Below are 20618 nucleotides of genomic sequence, written 5' to 3' on the forward strand. Positions count from 1 at the left end.
CGCAATTTCAAATCTGCTATGCCTAGTACATATAGCCTATAAGGAAGTTAGCCTACTGTATTTTGTCGTGTGAATCAGACGAGGCTGCTGTTGTTGATTACCCAGCCAGACTTGTTTTAGACTGCATAATAACGGGTAAGATAGTCTAAGTTCACTTCGTTGGTTTTGAATTTGCGTTGATTCAGCAGATAGACTACTATGAAACCTTAAATTTTGGATATATAGTAGTTTAGCCTAGGCTAGGCTATACATAACATTTCCGTTGTCCTCATTTTTAATAATAAAAAATATGGTTAAATTCTGCAAATTGTAGTGCAGTGACTTGCTCATTGCCAAATAGACCTATGTTCCCGACACTTTTCTGGGGCAGCAATAGAGATGGCCACAGGCGCGCGGAAACATATTTTTGACCAGGGGTGCTGAATAACAAAATAATGGATGTACGACGATTTCTCCCCTAGGATGATATGATTTGAATTTAGACAGCTAAATACGCCATTTCAGCACGGTGTATGAGTAGGCCTAAGAGCGAGAAGTTTTATAATGCCCTGGGCAGCCACATTCCACTGCAACTATGCGCAGCACTTGCCACTCCGACTAATCATTAAACTATTTCAGTATATTGCTTTTCTGATTGTCAAAACTACACCAGAGATGTTTGGCTTGAAAATATATGCTAATTAGGCTGCAATGACCTACAATGGCAAACAATAGCCTAACTTATGGCGTCTCCACTCCACAGCAAAAGTGTCCTAACCACGTTACAGCGGTTTCTATCTGATCGACTCCAATAGTGAAAGGAGGGTGTCATATTTCGGTGGCACTAGCTAAGCTGTCGTGGAACTCGAGATGACATGTCTACTGATAGGCAACAGGTCTCACCAACACGAAATTCTAATTGCAAAAGATGCATCCTACCTCATCTGTTGTAGTTAAGTATTCGAAATTGGGCTTTTCACAATCCAACGATATATCCAAAGTGCGAACTAGTTGGTGATGGTCTATGAAAACTGCCAGTATGCATGCTACACGGAGTTCTGACAGGGCTGTGCATGGCCTAATAAGCAGGCAAGATATAACCCACGATCGCCATGGTTTCGTTGTCAATTCGTGTTTGTGGTAATAATGACAGCAACAATAAAACCATCTGTATCTTACGATCTTCATCATTCTTGACAGATCACCAGCCTCTTCTGGATTGTCATATGCATAGTTAGCCTATACCTTTAGTTTGCATTTACATTTTAAACACGAATCTACTGTCTTTACAGCAGGGAGAGAAAAAAATCCTGTATTCTTTTCTGTAGCCTAATTCTTTTCTCAAAGTCAACTAGCCTGCTTGCAAATTCTCTCCTCAGCGAGTCACGTCACTTTCACTTCTATAACGTTTAATCTATGGACAGCTATATTCAAAGCTATCCACAACCTTTGCTATTTGCCTGTTTGATATAAAACAAATATAATGACAAACTGTGAATTTGTAGGCCTAGGCCTATACTGTATATTGATAAAAAGCAAGGGGTGCTGCAGCGCCCTCATCACCCACCTTCCCGCGCCCTTGGATGGCCATGTCATGACCATCATACAGTTAGGGTGGGGGAAAACGCCCCCCTTAAGGAATATGTGATATTACTGTGAAACAAAAAGCTAAATATATGTAGAATTGCTATCCTAGTTTTGAGTGACAATGTCATGAATTATAAACCAAATATGAAAATCGTCCAGAGTTAACAGTTGATTAGTATTTTACCAACAACAAAAATTGTGCAAAAGGGGCGTTTTGCCCCAGCGGTGGGGTAAAACGCCCCCACCCTGTCAAAGCAATGCCCCTCATACATTAATAGCAAAACCAAAAGTAAACAACTAAAGTAAACAAAATCTATTGTGGAGCAATAAAATATAATCAATAAATTGATTACAAGCTACTATATTTGATCAATATATTGGCAATATCCAACTTTGTTTTAGTGACTGCTGAAAATTAGAACACTTGCCTAAAAATCCATTTTTCTTTTGTTTTCTTGAAGTACAGAGCATGCATCCATTTTATGGTGGGTACTTGTAAATTACCATTGTCAACATAGTGCATATAAATAAAAACAACAACATTTTACTTCATCTAGTGATTAGTTTGTGAAATATAGGAGGGGGGGCGTTTTACCCCAAGGGGCGTTTTCCCCCACTCTACCCTATATCTAGATAGAGATAGATAGACAGACAGACAGATAGATAGATAGCCTACTTTTATTGATCTCGTGGGAAATTCTTTCTTTGCATTTGATACTCCCACACACAGTGATAGACTCCGGTTAAGTTGGAAAGAAATTGGCAGATTCGCGGTTCAGTAAATCCTAGGCGAAATGTTTTAAAGGTCACATTCACTGACAAACCGTTTAATACTTGTTACTTTCGAAATACTATAGCTCACTCCAAGTTGCATATGCATGCTGCACGTGAAAATGATCTTCTACCCCCATTGCCCGCATTAGCCAATAAAAGAAAATACACGGAAAAACAAGCGAATCAGAAAGAGCCCTTCCCTGTGACGCCGAAGGGAAACTGACTATTCATGGCCTCGCCCACCTTGGCTTGTGACCGCCTACAGGAAGACTGGAAGATTTTGCTGCTAGGGGATTGTCTCTCTGCAGCTAGTAGGAGCTAACAGCAAGTTGCCAACATGGCAGAAAAAAAATCGTGCCTGTTTTATTTCTGGCAATAACACATCAATGTTGCATGTCTTGCCTTAGAAACATGAGTTGAGGAAGAAATGGTTTGGATTTATCGTTGGAACACCACCACCGAAGTAGTGCAACATTAGTTCTGTGTTCCAATCATTTCAACAACACTCACTGCCTTAGAAAGTGGTTTTACATCGATGTTCTGAAAACCTGGTTCTGTACCGTCATGAAGATGGACCACCAGCTCACAGTCTGTAAGTACAAACAAACTTTTCCACCTAACATCTGTTACATATTCTTCACGTTAGCATGCATGAAAAGGGTACAAGCTAGGCTTAGGCTAGCCTATATTACAGGAAGCTACACCAGGTACGTAACTGAAGTGTTCTGTTCGCGACGTGTAAAATCAGAGAATGCCTAATAGGAAGGGCTCTGGTAAAATCCATTAGAGGAATGGTCTATTTTCCCGAACGTAGCCTACAGGCCACTAACACGCCAGGTGTAGCTACTTCCATTGATTAGGCCTATTGGAAGCTAATTGTTGCAGTACATAACGCGAACGGAAGGCTTCAGTTACGTGCCTGGTGTAGCTACACTCATAAGAAACTGACCACACTACCCAGAGATTTAGCTTGTTGAACCTATAATCTTCTAACCTAAACGTTAAACCACAAATAATAATATTAGCAACAATATTTTATGCTCAACTAAGTACGGGTATTGTTCTAGTCTAAACAGGGAAAATCAAAAACACAATACCCCTGCACTATTAGGCTAAGTTGCTATCACTAGAGCTCAGGTATTTACACTTCAGTCTAATTTGTCTTCTTGCCATTATTACATTGACATACAATGATGTTTTGTTTGATTACTTGCTGTTTACTTAGTGTTTTGTATGTCTTCCAGAGCACATCCTCATGTCAGGCTACACAGCTTTCTAGCCTACATTAGGTCATCACGTTAGAAGCAAAGGTTTGTGATCTAACTTTTATTGTTGTGCTAGTTAGTTTCTAGAAGTCTTTTTCTAGTAGGCTAATACAGGTTCTTATGTGCTCGTCAATGTTTTGGAAAGTCAATTCATGGGTTTCTTCAGGTCACTTTCCACAGGTGTATAAAATCAAGCACCTCGATTATGAATGCAGACTGCATGGTGCTTGATTAATACACCTGTGTAAATGGACCTGATGAAACCCATGAATTGCATAACAGATAGAATTGATATTACCGAATGTCTTCTTGTGGGTATGCTACTTAGTACATCATACACCTTACCACAGTCACTAAAATATTTTTGTTTCCATTGTGCCAGTACAGTTTTGTGAGATAGTGAATGTCCTGTGTACTATTAGTATCTTGTAACTTGACAGTAATACACATTTATTTACTTTAGCTACCCAAACAGAATACTTCATGAAAAGTATGAGTATTGATACAAGCACTTCGGATACACCATGGACATGGGGGCCTGCTACCTCTACTGCCATCAAGCCTGTTCATCCAAGGCCAGCTAGAAGACCTCGGGTTGATCAAGAGGAGGAGGAGGATGAAAGCGACATCTCCACAATAACACCTGATGGCTCCACCTATGGCCCAGCGCAATTAAAGAGCAATGTAATAAAATCATCACAGCCAACGAATGTGTTTTGTGTGTTGTCCCTTCAGATCCCCAGGACAATACAAGCCGAAACAACAACTCAGACCAACTCAGACAAACTTTTCCCTAAATAATCCCAGCACCATTTTACAAAGGATCTGTAGGCCAGATGTCTGCATCGTCTGGCAAAAAGAGGACTGCAATATTACTATTTGTCAGTGTTTCACGGACCACCTAGCAAAAAAAACAGTAGACCTACTTCAACAGTATATTACACAATAGGCCTTCTTACTGAACCACCTTGCTTATTGTCTTTGCAACTTGCTTATGGTGTCAGAGGATTCATATGATTTAAACTGGCATAGGTTACATCAGTGTTGCAGAACTGTTTGGATTTACATACAAGTTGGTTCAATATTGCAAACAACTCATCTATTATATTTTACCACATCTACTTGTGGAACACTTGAGATAGCTTGTGGACCACACTTTGAGTACCACTGCTGTATGTAAATATAATAAAGTTGTTTATAGAAAATTGACCTGTTTTGTATATTTGTTTTAGAAGTTTCATCAGTTTTTGTCCCTTTTAAGCTAAAGGTTTATCTTACCTTTCATATCTTCTGTCTCACAGAGGGCCATAGTCGTCATAGTCGAATGTTTAGTGCATTTTGAAGGGAGTACATTATGCTAAGGCAGACTGGTTCTAATCCTGGGTACAGGGTCATACAGACAACAGGGGTACTGGTGTTGCCCATTTTTCTAACCACATGAGCAATCCCCTTACGAAAAAGTAGTATAGGAATCTTATAGTATTTGGGGTAAAATATTATAGTAATCTTATAGGAATAATTGGGACATACTGTAGAAGTACTACTAATAACTATAATATCCTGTAACCACTATAGTTTTTCTATAGTAGTCTTATAGTACCTATAGTATGTCCAAATACTATAGTATTCCTATAAGATTACTGTAATATTTAGTCCCAAAATACTATAAGATTCCTATAGTAGGCTACTTTTTCTGTCATACGTGACAGAAAACAACTTGAGTAGGCTAACCTCTGCCAATGTCAGGCTATCATAGTTCTCATTACCGGAGAAGTCTTGCAGCACACATTCTCTGCTTCTGTAGGCATTCTGGTACAATTCCAGCAAAATATAGCTAGGTAGGCGTGTTTGCATTTAGATCTATATATATATTTGGCTATGACCAAGTGGTCTTTCAATGATAGTATCATGGAATTCAAACCATAACTATCTAGCTATTCCGATAACATTAGCAGGCTAGGTCAGTGGCTGAACTGCATTTAGGGTGCTTACCTGTGTTGTGAAGTAAAATATCTACTAGGAAGATTGCAAAGACTTTTGACTGTGTAAAGAAATAGGTCTTTATTTTAAAACGTTTCCAACTGTTTATTACTTGAAAGCAAGATGACGATTGTCACAAACGTTTACCTCTTTTAGGAGAAATTTTAAGCTGACAGGCAATTGTTACCATTCTATTAAACCAACGTTCACCGACAAACGATCAGGAAGCGGTTCTTCTTCCTACTCGAACACTAGGATCAAACACATGAAGTTGTATCTCCGAAGACATTTTGTGCAACAGTTTTGACTCGAGTTTTAGCCAGGTTTTAGCACTGTAAAGTTGAATATGGAGCATAGCACAGGCAGATTCGGATGAGGACGCACTGGAGGAAGCGTCACAGTACTGTTAGCCAATCAGAGGTGAATTCATTAGCATGTCATTAATATTCATGACTAGAGGCGAAATCCAGTCGTTCCTCCCCGCCCACCTTCCCCACCAAACTAGAACAGCATGAAACAGACGCAGGACAGCATTTTTTTCACCAAAACCGGCTCACAGGGCATTCATCAATACTACAGACCACTGCAAAATTAATGAAAAAACGATGAGATGAGACCTTTAATAACACACAGCTCTATCTAATCATAAGATAGACAACAAGCTTCAACACAGTTTTCATCCAAACTTGCCAGTCTACAGACATCGATGTATTCTGCTTTCAGCCGGTCGTAGCCTACCAAAGTGCAAATCCGAAAGTAGCCTATAGCATAGGCTTAATTTTCAATAGCTTCACAGCCTCACACTGTAAAAAATGTGACCAATGGTTACTTAAAAAAATTGTGGCAACAAAGTGACAAGTGATATAATTGAATAGATTTTAAGTACTACAACTTTGATTAAAATTCATTGAATAAGTCAACTAGATTTACACACTAGATTTAAATACATTGTAATAACAGCAACAGTTAAAATGTGTAAGATTTAGTAATTGCATGCCAAATGATGAGTTATATAGCCTAAAACTATTGAGTAAATCCAAATTAATTTCACAAGCAAAACTGACTTGCATTTACTAACTTTCTATGCAAAATTGATTTAGATTTACTACATATCTGGTCCAACCTAATTTATATTTACTAATTATTTGGGCAAAAGTTATTTATATTTACTAATTATCTGGTGGAATTTGGTATAAGATTACTAAATGTCTGGATGAAGGTTATTTGCATTCATTAAATAAAACATTAAATAAAATTAATTATGTAAATCATATTTCAGTGCCTTGTCTAATGCCTTCTAAATCACTAAATATCATACCTTCTTATAATACCAAAATTTACTTAAGTTATGTCAACAGATCACCATGCATAAAAATAATAAGAGGTAAACATGTATCATTTCATTTATTTGTGCAACTTTGTCTCACAGGTTTACCCAACATTTTTCAAATGCAAAATGCAGATAGAATTAAATAGAACTGGAACGATCACATTACTCATTTGTGTAACTAAAAATTCTTTGAATAAATCATGTCCAATTTGCATCCTCGTTGTACACAGTAGAATCACAAGATAATTGCCAATATTAAGTAAAAAAGTCACTTCTCTTAAAATGAGTATGGTTGAGCAACTCAAGCATTTGAAGGTATCCATGTGACATTTGACAGAGACTTAACAATTCCTTTTCATTTTGCAAGGGTCCATTTTCCTAAGCTAGCAGTTTGTTCTTGAGAATGTTCACGTTTTGGCTTTGAACAGTCCAGCTCAAAGAGGAGTTTCTGGAGGATTTCAAATGTATATCTGGGCTCCTTGGTATAGGCCGGATTCACTGCATATGTCCACCCAAGGAGCATGGAGCAAGCCCTTGGAAAGTTCTCCAGAGCAGTCAGAACTTTCATTCCCTCTACCACGATACCAACGTCATCGGGACCCTCTGATGTATTGGTCTCGATGCTGTTGATTTCCATTCGTTGTACAGCAAGGTCCTGTGGCACACTATCTTCATCAGCATCCTGGAATAGTAAGAACATTGTGTATATATATATATATGACTGTTCAGCCCTGCACTGTATTGATGAGTATTTTACTCTACATTCACAAAGACAGGCTGGTCACCTATCAACCTATCTCTAAAGGCATTTATGAAGCCAAGGGTCAGCAACTGGATTAACTCTGCTGCTCTGCTTATTAATACGGTCTGTAAAAGTGGCTGCTGTTTGGAAAGAAAACCTTAGCAAGGAACTTTTAGAGGCAAATTAGAAAGAGACATAGTAGTGCAAATCTGCAAACATCAGTAGCGTGGCAAGGATTATTGGGAGAAATACACTTTATATAGGGATGACCTTCATATTTAATATGTACTTACATCATACTTTTTTAGAAGATGATCTAAAGATCCCCCAAACACCGAATGACAACATCTCTGGTCAAGTTAGCGTTAGGATTGGTTGGAGCCTGAAATGACAAAAATAAACATTATTCAAGGGCTGGAAAACATCCACTGACCTAAAACTTTTTAAAGCTGAAATTGTATTACCGGTATATGAAACCCCATCAAGGCTCCTTGATGTGCTGTTTCAGGGACCCGTCTATTGAAACACTTCCTGTATTTATAGTTGGTTACCTGACGTTTTCAGGTAACCAACTATGGCTCCAGGAAGTCATTGGTCCCAGCAAAGCAACAGTGCATAGCATCTGAGCCTGAATTGCAGGCTAGCATTATTTCTTGTACCTTTAAGTAATGCAAACGATATTCCAACCCATTCCTAACCCTTCCTTAAATAAAATATTAGCTAACATAACTCATTAAAGGATACCTTGAGTAGGATGGCCTGCATCCTAAGAGACAGCATATGGCTATAGCCTGCTGTAGCCTATAACATTATACTGTACTTTTCACATGAAATTGTCATATTTTAGCCAAACACTGTTTAGCCCTGCCCTTGCTTTAGGCTAAGTAGAAACAAAGTCAAAACTGAATATAACCAGCTTCAGTTTGAGTTAGGCTACAGCGCAGCAAAATTGATTTGCGAACTTACAGTAGGCCTAGATAAAAATAATGTTCGACTGCATAGGGCTATATGTGTAACAATAAATGAAACGGGTTTTACCTTTGGGAAAGTTTCCATATGTGTGTGTTCCATCCATGTGGCGTGAAATGCATTGAGCGGAAATGTAACTAAGGTGATTAAAAACAACAATCTCCCAATGAGTAAAATTTACTAATTTTCTGTATCTTTGACTTTCCTGATGAAATAAAATTAAATACTACTCAGTGATTCACAGCTAATTTTATTCACACAAAACTGAGTAAAATGCAAGTAACAAATACTTAAAAATTGTTGAATTCCACTCAATTTGATTCCAAACTACACATAGCCTTTTTTATTATGTATAGCTCACTATAATTTATTTATTAAATATCAATTAACCCCAGTCTCAGTTTTTACAGTGCAGGTGACGGGTGACATCCATGACGTCAGGCTGGACATACTGTTTGGGAATAAATTGTATTTCTTTGCATGATTGTAGTCTAATTCATTTTTCCTGTAAAAATCCACATAATGTGTTGTAGCTTGTAACAAGTTTTAATTAGGCGAAAATGTGGAAAATATCATAGTTTACAAATAAAAGATTTTTAGTCATATAACTGAGCTTGCTTAAAAAGAATGTACAAATGAATAAAAATGTACAAATGTTGCAGTGTATAAAAAAATATAAAATATAAAAATTAATAAAAATGTACAAATGTTGCAGTGTAATGACAGATAACCAGTGTGAAATAACTTAGACTTATAGGGTTTTAAGATGTAGAAGCTTAGAATTAGAAGGTGTTATATTAAAGCATAAAATTGTTTTTGCTGATATATCCTGTGTGATTTTGCCTAGAAGAAATAAGAAAATCAAGAGTCAACGGACTTGGATAAAGAAGAACACTCATTTAGTACCCTTTCATCATCCTTAAACTCTGGTTCATGAATTTCAATCTACTGCGAGAGATTCTCTCCGTCAAGTAAACCCTAGTGCAAATCCGGAGCCCGTAGAACAAAGGGCACTCGCACTAAACACTTACACTGATAAGGTGCTTCCTGTTTTCGGGCTGCGAGAGCCTCACAGATTTCAAAGACACATACGCAACAATGAAGTAGCGACCTCAACTGTGTCACGGGAGCCCCGTCTGACACCAGAGTGGACACAAAACGCAACTATAGTGGCATCGAAATAATCCATAGTCTTCTGTCAGTCATACAATGGGAAACTGTCAATTTCTTTCCAACTTTACTGAAGTGATAGATTGAGCACACAGTGAGTAGGCCTAGCCTATGTACGCCGTGGGCCGGACTCCAAAATAGTTAATTCCATTTTCTTGTGGCCAGTAACTAAATATATTTTTACAGATGACTTCTAAAATATCTCATACGAATTTCTGGTCTGATGTCCTTTCATAGCACCCATGGGCGATGTGTCACGTTGTTGAACCCTAGCTTGTTATCATTGATAGCCACGTGCTTGCTAGTACATGTACAGTATGTGCTAGACTAACTGCATTGCCCTAAACAAGTTGGAGCAAAATATACGCAGTGTGCCCAAGAATGGCTGAACCTTAACATTACAGAAAGTGTTATTGTTGAAAAAGCGTAAGTGTCGTTTTCTGTATCAGTAACAACCAAAGACCAAATGTGCCAACTATGGGATTCCACAGAGAATGCTTCACCAACAAAACATGTAGGAGAAGAGCCAAGGCAGTCAAACAAAGTGAAGGTTTCTATCAATTATATTTCAATACTCAATGATTCAAGCATTCAATCATTTTTATTTGTTACATATACTGACACACACATAGATTTTGTCACATAGAGATACTGTTGTAAAACATGTAGTGAAATGGCATTTAGCTGCTACACTTTCCTGTGCAGAGGTGTAAAGGATAAAGAAATAAATATTTAGAAATAACTGAAATCAAATCAAATCAACTTTATTTATATAGCACATTTCATGTGACAAGCACGGACCCAATGTGCCCCAAAAGAAAGGGACACAACAAACAAGACATGACCAAACAATAAAGATTAGATTGAGATAAAAAGATGGAGATTAAAATACATATAATAACAAGTAAATAAAAGTGAATAAAAAATGTAAAATAATTAAAAAATAATTTAATGATCAATAATAATAAATAATAAAAAGTAAAATAATATTTAAAAAAACATTAAAAATAGTAATAATTAAACAAATAAATTACTTAAATAGCCTTAAAAGCCTAATTACAAGCTTGTGAATAAATATGTTTTACCATAATCTGATTTTAAAAGAATACACTGTCGGAGCAGTCCTCAGTTCAGGAGGCAGGGAATACCAGAGAGTTGGGGCATAGTGACTAAAGGTATCATGTGCTGAATTTGAGTTAATATTTGGTATTGCAAGGTGCCCTTTACCTGAGGATCTTAGGGATCTGACTGGTATACTGTATATCCAATGATCATGTCAGAAATGTAGGAGGGAGCTACACCCAATGATTAAAAAAAAAATCAGAAGTATTTTAAAATCAATTCTTTGCTTTACTGGGGGCCAATGGAGTGATTTTAATACTGGAGTGATGTGATGAGATTGTTGTGTTCTGGTTAGTACTATTTAGTAGCATTTTGTATAAGCTGGAGTTTGTTTAGGGTCTGTTTGGTCAGTCCAGCAAAAAGTGTGTTACAATAGTCTAAGGCATGAACCAGCTTTTCTGCTTGAGTTAAAAAGCACCTAACCTTAGATATATTTCTAAGATGATAAAACGCAGTCTTGGAAATATTAGATATGTGCTTCTGAAAGTTAAGATCAGCATCTACAACCCCAAAACAGAAAAAGTTGGGACGTTGTGTAAAATGCAAATAAAAACAGAATGTGATAATATACAAGTCTCATAAACCCATATTTAGTAGCAAAAATGACAGACAACATATCAAATGTTGACATGGAAAGTATATGTTAATTTAGAGTTTGATGCCAGCAACATGTTTAAAAAAAAGTTGGGACAGGAGCATGTTTACCACTGTGCTGCTTCACCTCTTAATTTAACAAAATTCTGTAAATGTTTAGGAACTGAGACCTTTTGCTAGTTTTGATTCAGTTTTGATAATGAAATGTTGTCCCACTACTCCCCGATATAGGATTTCAGTTGCTCAACAGTATGGGGTATTGTTAGTCATGTTTTTTTATTCCATTATGCACCTGATTTGACAATTCTGGACTGCAGACGGTCCATCTTAGCACCTGGACTCTTCCTCTATGGAGAAATACTATTTAAATATGTGCAGAATTCCTTTTGGCATTGTTTTCCTGAAATAGTCAAGGTCTTTCCTGGAAAAGACATCATGGCAGTATATGTTGTTCAAAACCTACATCATTCAGAATTGATTTTGCTTTATCAAATTAGCAAGTTGCCCATGCTGTAAGCACTAATGCTCCTCCACACCGTCAGAGATGTTGGGTTTCGAAACTGAGCACTAACACAAGTAGGTTGGATACTTGGATAGGCCCTCTCCTCTTTAGCTCAGATGAGGCCATGATTTGGTCTAACCACCTGACTGCATGGGGGTAAAGACTGTTGGCCAGCCTGCTGGTTTTGGCCCTGATGGACCTATATCTTCTCCCAGAGGGCAGTGGTTGGAAGAGGTGGTGTGCTGGATGTAAATGGTCTTGGAGGATGTTCTTCACTCGGTTCATGCAGCGGGAGGTGTACACAGTTGGAATGTCTGGGAGGATGACCCCAATGATCTTTCCTGCGGCTCTCACCACTTTAGCGTGGCTGGCCCCAAACTCTGGAACTCCCTCCCACTTGCACTACGTCAAAGCACTTCCCTGTCCACCTTTAAATCCATGTTAGAAACTCACCTTTTCACTCTTGCTTTTCCTTCCTACTCATAACCATGCCTCCTCCATCCCACTTGCTCCTCTATTACTGTTTTATTTTATTTTATTCTACTTTTGTTGGCAATGTCTGTCTCTCAATGTCTGTCTCCGGTTTGTTAGAAAGTCTGTTTGGTAAGATTGTGTTGAATGCTGAGCTGAAATCAACAAAGAGAAGCCTTGTATAGATCGCCAAGATAGACTGTCATCCAGACAATGGGCCCTATGTTGCTCAAAACCTGTGTACATCATTCAGAATTGATTTCTGCCTTGCCAGACATGCGAAATGCCAATACCATAGGCACTAATGCACCCCCAAACTGGGTTTTCAACTGAGCACTATAACAAGTTTGATCTGTGCTCATAGACAATGGTTATCAGTAGTTTTCCTGAGCCCATACAATGATTGTGGAGATAATGTATGATAATGCTGTTAACTGTAAGTTATTTGTGCCATCACTCTTCTAACAGTAAGACAATGACATGTGCTTTTGCTTTCACAGATAGTGTCCTGATGTTTTCATTACCAATTTTGTCCTCGCTCCTATGCCTGACGTGGCACACCTGTCATGGGGGAAAGGTGCTTGTTTATCCAGTGGAGGGAAGCCACTGGGTTAACATGAACATCATCATCAATGCTTTGCACTCTAAAGGACACAACATCACAGTTCTCCGATCAGACAAAAGCTGGTATGTCAAGGAGAATTCCTCGTCCTATGACACTATCACAATTCCAGTAAGCGCTACCTTGGACGAGGAATTCATTGTGAAGGCCATTACATCCGTCATTAATATGCAGAGGGGATACAGTACCGTGTTTGCCTTCATGACCTTGGTGGTTGAGATGTTTAAGAAAATGAATGAGGCTCATGTCACCCTGAAAGAGATGATAGTGAACATACTTGAGAACCCAGAACTAATCAAAAGCATTCAGGACAGTCACTATGACATACTGCTCACAGATCCCTGCTGGGGTGGTGGGACAGTGTTGGCCCATTACCTCCACCTTCCTCTTGTTTACAATGTGCGCTGGTTGACAGTAGGCGAGGGGCACTTTGCTATTGCCCCTTCACCGGTGTCGTACATCCCACTGACTGGATCTGGGTTTTCAGACAAGATGACATTCATAGAGAGGGTTAAAAACATGCTTTACTTTGGGATTATGATCATCCAAGATCGCTTGACCCTGAGGCCAGTATACCAAGAGGTCTGTGAGAAGTACCTGGGTCCGCAGAGTGATTTCTACATGCTGATGCAGTCTGCAGATCTCTGGCTGATGCGTGGTGATTTTGTGTTCGAGTTCCCACGCCCCACTATGCCCAATGTTGTTTACATGGGTGGGTTCCAGTGTAAGCCAGCAAAGTCCCTTCCTGAAGACCTGGAGGACTTTGTTCAGAGCTCTGGAGAACATGGAGTCATCATCATGTCTTTAGGGACATTTATCAGTGAACTCCCAAGTGACATTACAGAAGAAATAGCAGCAGCTTTTGCTGAGCTCCCCCAGAAAGTTATTTGGAGGTACACTGGAGGGAGACCATCTACCCTGGGCAACAACACCCTAATGGTTGACTGGATGCCACAGAATGATCTTCTGGGGAATCCCAAAATCAAGCTTTTTGTGGCCCACGGAGGAACAAATGGAGTACAAGAAGCTATTTACCATGGTGTTCCAGTTGTGGGTGTACCTTTGTTTTTTGACCAGTATGACAATCTTCTTAGGCTGAAAGTAAGAGGGGGGGCAACAATAGTCTCTGTTGCAACACTAGATAAAGACATCTTCCTCCAGGCTTTGCAAGAGGTGCTCCATGAGCCATCCTACAGGGAGAACATGCAGAGACTCTCCAGACTGCACAGAGACCAGCCAATGCAGCCCCTGGACCGAGCCCTCTTCTGGATTGAGTTTGTCATGAGACACAAAGGTGCTGCCCACCTGCGCTCAGAGTCCTACAAGATGCCCTGGTACTCCTACCACTCAGTGGATGTGATCCTGTTCTTACTTGCTATCATGACCACTTTTGTGGCTGCTTTTGTATTTGGAGTGAAGTTTCTGTGTACCAGGATTTGTTATAAGCACAAGTCAAAACAAGACTAATATAAACACTTACTAATGTACTGTAAATGTAAACTAGATGTACCGCATAGCGGTACAAAATATAACCGCCGCTCAGTCCTGTACATCCGTTCCGCGAAAATAAATCACACTAATCAATTTGTCTCCATTTTTTACTCCATCCCCCACTCGTGAAACTTTTGTGTATGCTTGTTTGGCATGGCTGTGTGTGTGCGGCTGCACAGAAAGGAGCCTACTGGCGCTACAAAGGTGAATAGGTAGTAGAATAGCAAAAAAGTTGTAGCATTGTTATAAAACCTTTAAAATCTCTAAACAATCACAAGTAGGGCAGTTCATCACAGTTCATCCATTGCAACTGGATTGATGAAAGGTCACTTACACCTGTAGGCTACATTGTATTTGGGGAAAAGCAGAAGGTAGCAGCATAATGTATTTATTTATTTATTATTAAACAAAACAATCCCTGTCAGTTCCATGCAGTTTTCAACAGCTATCAAGAAGAGAGGTCATGTCATGGATTTTTGTGAATGTTTCTTCTTCTACATATGCATAAGTTTAGTCATCTAGTTCATATGATATTCAGCTTTATTGTCAATGCACAAATTAAATACCACTAGTCTAAAACAAAATGCAGTTTTACCCAGTGGTGCAAATAACTGACATGTCCAAAAGGGCTTCATGAAATGCGTTGCTAGACTGTTCATACACATTTTAATGGGCCAAGTTGAAGAGCTACTGTCCATTATTGTTCGTGCAAATAATAGGCTGATTCATGTTCCCTTGTATTTTGCAACTATGAGGTCCATGGTTAATCTGGCTTTCGCCAGACCAAGCTCAATCTTTTAAGAAATCGAAAAAAAAAATCGCCGGCAGATCAGAGTTCACCCAGCCTAGTCCATGGTAGGCACCCGATAGAAATATTGTTTAATTTTGCGATTGGGATATCCATGCACTGGCGCCCCCCCTGCGACGTGTTCGCCCCCCGGTTTCAGAGCTATTCTCTCTCCGGAATAAGGCCCGCCTCCGAAACAGCCGTGTCCACCCAACTTCCAAGCGTCGAATGTCTATGGGAAATAACATGGCGTTTCGAAAAATCATACCGGTTAAACATCTGTAGGTGGCGAAGTAGAAAAAAAATGGTGGGCCGATTGGCCTACACACTTCTGCCATGAAGCACTAAGCTAACGCACGCTTCAGACGCCGTGACTCCCCCAGTCAAGGTTGCATAGCAACGGCAATGTTTCATAGTTTGTGACGCCAGAGCCTGTCTGCGGAGGTGGCACTAACCCTGCGTGAAATCATCATGTTTGATAGGTTGTTAATACATTCTGAAATGGTTACTGTTCTGATCAAGGTCAAGCAAAATAAAGCTATCGACTCAATACGATTCAGCCTCTGATTCCTAGTCTGCTTATCATTATCCAGGGCTCTCAAGTTTTGAAGTTTGCAAGGAGTGAGGCTGTTTCTCAGGGGGGAGGGGGCATGGCATTGGCACAGTGCCACAACCCCTTCCCCCCTGATCGAAGTACTGTACATGAAAATCCTTTTTTTTCATAATTAGTTTCATTGCTTTTGCATGGTTGCATGATGCTTGCATAAGAAAATAAATACTTCTCAAAACAGCAACAATTATATGGGTTCTATTGTTTTGGGATGTTTCCCTCATGCAACCATCATACATTGGTAGGAAATGGAGAAAAAAATACATGTTTTATAATGAAGTTTAATTCGAATGCCTGAATGTAAGTATTCAGGAAACACAATACCAGCTTTTTTGGCGAGCAGATAGGCGTAAATCACTGATCTGTTGATCAGAAAGAAGGCTACAATAGCTTTTGGCCACGTTATATTCAAATTTGACTATACAATACTCAGTGCTATACAGTGTATTATACAGTCTCTGCTCTGTTTCTATGGAAGTTAAAAAAAAATCAACATTGTTCTATTAAGTGTCGTTAAACAATTAAATAGCATTCAACAGGTTGAAGCGGAGCTTTGATACCAACGTTATCGATTTCACTCCACGACTCCGCGGACCAGCAGTCTCCACGTTGTGGACCCACATCAAAACTATTTCCTGATTGGTTGAGAAATCCTATTTTCTGATTGGCCAATAGGTTAGTAACTGAACAGCAGCTCTCTGAGCTGAATGAGCGCACAGACAGCAACGTTGTGTGACACGTTTGTAAAATATAGCCCTTAGAAATTTCTGTGCGGACAAGTTAATAATTTCTAGGAGTGAGAAATGCCATGTGTGGCGTGTGAGCGTGTGAAGTCATTGAAATGCGTGTCTCACGCTCAATGCGTGAGACTTGAGAGGTCTGTCATTATCTGTTATTCGGGAAAAACAATCTCATCTCGTCATGTCTTTAGTGTCTTCGTCGGCAATTTCTTTCTTTTTCAAATATCTCAATAACAGCCAACAAACTCGCACAGTCAAACCAAAGTTAAGTCATGTTGAAAAGAGGCTGAACCTTGCAAACGATTTACATTTATAGACCACTGAAACCACGCATGAATCACACGTGAAAATGACCATCACGACTGGTTGTGAGCAAGATCTAACGCCCTCCTCCGCCTGCGTACATCAGAACTAGCTCCCGGTTAGCATTAATAATCGTTTACTACTTAAACGGCACCGACAATCAAAAAATCCAGTGGAAACTAGATGGCAGAAGTGTGTAGGCCAATCGGCCCACCAGCTTTTTCTACTTTGTCACCTACAGAGTTTGACAGGTACAATCTTTTGAAACGCCATGTTATTTCCCATAGACATTTGACGACCGGAAGTTGGATGGATACGGAAGTTACGGAGGCGGGACTTATTCTGGAGAGGTCTATTCTAAATGCAAAAATGCTAACAAACTATAAGCTATATAAGGTAGGCCCTATGCTAGGCCTATTACACAACATAAATGGTCACTAGGCTATGCTGGCGACCCAAATAAAATCTCCTTTTGGAACCAATGGCTTACAGTATCAAGCGGACTTAAAGGATAATTCCGGTGTGATATTGACCTAAAGTGTGTTGAAACATGATACAGAGTGTGAACGTATGTCTCATAGCTCACCTCGGCTTGTCCCCTGCACTCAGAAATCTGGCGCTAGTTAGCCATGCTACCAACACAGTGTTTCGTTGTGGTGCCTCGGGCATCGGCCTAGCCATGCAAATAAATCACTGTTTTACACCATTTACGAGGCTCAAAGTAGCTCTGTCATGAACAATTTGTTCCGGCTTGCGAAAAAGTTCCGGATGATGTAATAATCACGTTCCGATCTCACATTAAAATGTTTCTCATAGAATGTTGGCGTCGTTGCTATGACGGTTGCTGTCGCTGGACGATCCATTTACCCCTTTGTGACGTCTATGCTTTGTGACCACCGAATCCTACTGCGGTAAACGTGCGAAGGAGTCCTTCAGCAACAAGGGGTTGATGGCTTGCTTGACAGCACGCTTTGCGTTACAGGAATAGGCCTACCAACCTACGTTCATTGTAATACTTCTGCCGTTCAGGCACCGATTTTATATTTGAACATTTCTTCATAGACATTACATATAGGCTTTACTGTGGTTTGGTTGGTAGGTTTTAAACATATTTTTTTGTTTTACTACGGAAGATTGACTCACTCAACTTGCTAACGTAACGTTACATCTGGATCTGGATGCGGAGCAGCAGAACTACCACACCAGAAGCTCGTGGATCAGCTCAGGTAATAAAGTAATTTTATTTGTTGCTATTGCAAATTATTCTGGTTATTACGGCGTTATTAGGCCTATCAGCAATTCCACAATGTGTGCATGACCGTAACATTTGCAATGCTTGTTATTTGGTGACTTTTGTTGTTTGCTAGTCGTGTTGACATTAGCAGATAGCTTAATGTTTTTAAGACAATCTAAACTGTTTGAATTAGAAATATAGTTTCTTAGTTCGTGTTAGACTATTTGACAAACAAGAAAGGGCAAATATGTCTTGGTTTTGAATGAAATAGTCTAGTTAAAATTCCCTCAGGATGAATAAAGTATTTGTCTATCAATCCATCCATCCAGACTGCCCATAATCAATGCTGGCTGGCAAGCTGGTAGCCTATGCCTTACGTTTAATCTTAGGTTTTTTATTACACACTTGCTACAAGTGAGCTCATGCCTTCAGTCCTCCAGTGAGCATGGTGTAAATAAAGATTATGTGGATGTGGAATATATTATAAGAATATTATATGTGGTATAATTAAGCCCTATGATTTATTAACATGTTTTTATCTTCAATTACCCTACCCTATACCATCCATAGTATTCTATTTATACGTAAAAATATGCATAGTGCAATTACACTTAAGCTTATACATCTATATTCTACAGCTCTTTACTGTTCTTAATGTGCATACACTTACTTATAATGTTGACTGTTACTATACTGCACATATCTGTCTATATATCTGTCTATGGTTCATACTGAATATCCAAATTTATTCTGTTTTTATAATATTACTGTTAATATACTGCATACTGTATATCTATATTGTATTATTTTTGTTAGCCTTATAATGTTACTGCGACTACACTGCACATATCTGTACATGATATTCATACACTGTTCACACTGCATATCCATATCTATCCTGCTCTTATAAGGCTACTGCTAATACATTGCACATATTTATATTTAATTTATATTACTGTAAACCATACCACTTTCTTAACTGTATACTACTGTCTACACTGCACATATGTCTTCTACTGCTTATACTGCACCACCTGTCTATACTGTGTGTCACATTGCACTTTTCTGCTTTTTTGCACTTCTGGTTAGACGCAAACTGCATTTCGTTGTCTCTGTATTTGTACTCTACACAATGACAATAAAGTTGAATCTAATCTAATCTTCATTATTTTAGAAGGAGAGAGAGAAGAATGAGTAATCACAGCCTTGACCATGAAGCAAGGACCATGAAGGGATGGCCATCGAAAAGAAATACCTGTATAGGCAGTTACAGGCTACAGAAAGAAGATGCGGAGAGTGATCTCCCAGCATCCTCAACTGGGTATAAATGTTTGTGTATGTGTGTGCATGAGTCCACATGCACATTTCAGGTCCCTGACAGATATAAAGTGTAGGTGCTTCTCTGACACTCTTCTATTACACCGACATAGGGAGACACTAATAGCATTTACAGCCTAATTACTGCCTTGAATTAACTTGTCCACATGCACATTTCAGGTCCCTGACAGATAGAAAGTGTAGGTGCTTCTCTGACACTGTTCTATTACACCGACATAGGGAGACACTAATAGCATTTACAGCCTAATGACTGCCTTGAATTAATGTGTATACATGTGTCATTTAAAGTCCCCCGTAAAGAGTATTTGTATTTACCTTAAAATAACGTTTCCAAAATCATTTTGATGGCACAAACTTTTAATAGGGCAAACATCACTCAGAGTAGGTTTTATCGCTTGTAAAATAGCCATATGAAGTTGCTGTTTGGGTAGGAACACTGCACTACATTGGTGCTGCTTTAAATGTGCAGTGAAACAGTTGTGCAGGGCTCTGTGGTGCAGGGCTGGGTTACCCAAAAGCATAGTAGCAATAGTGTCTTTCGTAGTTACAGGAATGTAGTTATAGGAACAGTCCACTTCTAAATCAGTTCTACTAACTACTCTCCCCCAAAACCGTTTTTTCATTTGCATTCGCACTGGCCAAATGGACATAGGAACTGATAGGAGGGCGTAAGGAGTGACGCGCCGTCACTTGCTACAGGGTTTAAAATAGGCATGCACTCGCCTTGCCAAATGCGAGTAAATTAACTAACTAGCCTATATTTACAAATGATTTGAATGACCCTCACTGTCTACTGTCGCTTCAAGCATTCCACGGTCGGGACGAATGAAACGGGCATGATGGACTAATGAAGCCAGCAGTTTAATCTATAAACTTTTAACATTGTTGCCATGAATACATACCACAAAATATACACAGAAAGTGCAAACACTTCATTTCATGTTTGGGATATCTATCTATCTCTCTGTCGATATCCTCATCCCCTGCTTCATTCCTCTTCTCGCCCCC

At 39.2% G+C, this 20618-nt stretch overlaps 1 protein-coding gene and 2 long non-coding RNA genes across 4 annotated transcripts; 2 read left to right on the forward strand and 1 right to left on the reverse strand.

Annotated features, from left to right (window-relative positions):
* LOC121681731 (UDP-glucuronosyltransferase 2A1-like) lies at positions 1-14691 on the forward strand. Its single transcript, XM_042061651.1, has 2 exons — positions 1-135; positions 12986-14691. Exon 2 carries the CDS (start codon positions 12997-12999, stop codon positions 14572-14574), a length of 1578 nt encoding a protein of 525 aa, XP_041917585.1. The 5' UTR covers positions 1-135; positions 12986-12996; the 3' UTR covers positions 14575-14691.
* LOC121681733 lies at positions 7556-8425 on the reverse strand. The gene is made up of 3 exons (XR_006022264.1): positions 8402-8425; positions 7951-8039; positions 7556-7597 (listed from the first exon to the last, which is right to left on the reverse strand). It is a non-coding gene; the product is annotated as an uncharacterized LOC121681733 (long non-coding RNA).
* A 3079-nt stretch (positions 14692-17770) lies between the features above and the next one.
* On the forward strand, positions 17771-20140 carry LOC121681732. 2 transcript variants are annotated; one of them, XR_006022263.1, is made up of 3 exons: positions 17771-18047; positions 18172-18264; positions 19447-19715. It is a non-coding gene; the product is annotated as an uncharacterized LOC121681732 (long non-coding RNA). The 2 variants fall into 2 exon arrangements; XR_006022262.1 differs by adding an exon at positions 19770-20140 and having other exon boundaries at positions 17773-18264; positions 19447-19642.
* Positions 20141-20618: the final 478 nt, after the last annotated feature.

The sequence above is a fragment of the Alosa sapidissima genome, chromosome 14 (assembly GCF_018492685.1).
Source record: "Alosa sapidissima isolate fAloSap1 chromosome 14, fAloSap1.pri, whole genome shotgun sequence".
Taxonomy (NCBI): domain Eukaryota; kingdom Metazoa; phylum Chordata; class Actinopteri; order Clupeiformes; family Clupeidae; genus Alosa; species Alosa sapidissima.

Coding starts and splice junctions, on each gene's coding strand:
- LOC121681731 (XM_042061651.1), top strand. CDS start 12,997: ATGTTTTCATTACCAATTTTGTCCTCGCTCCTATGCCTGACGTGGCAC.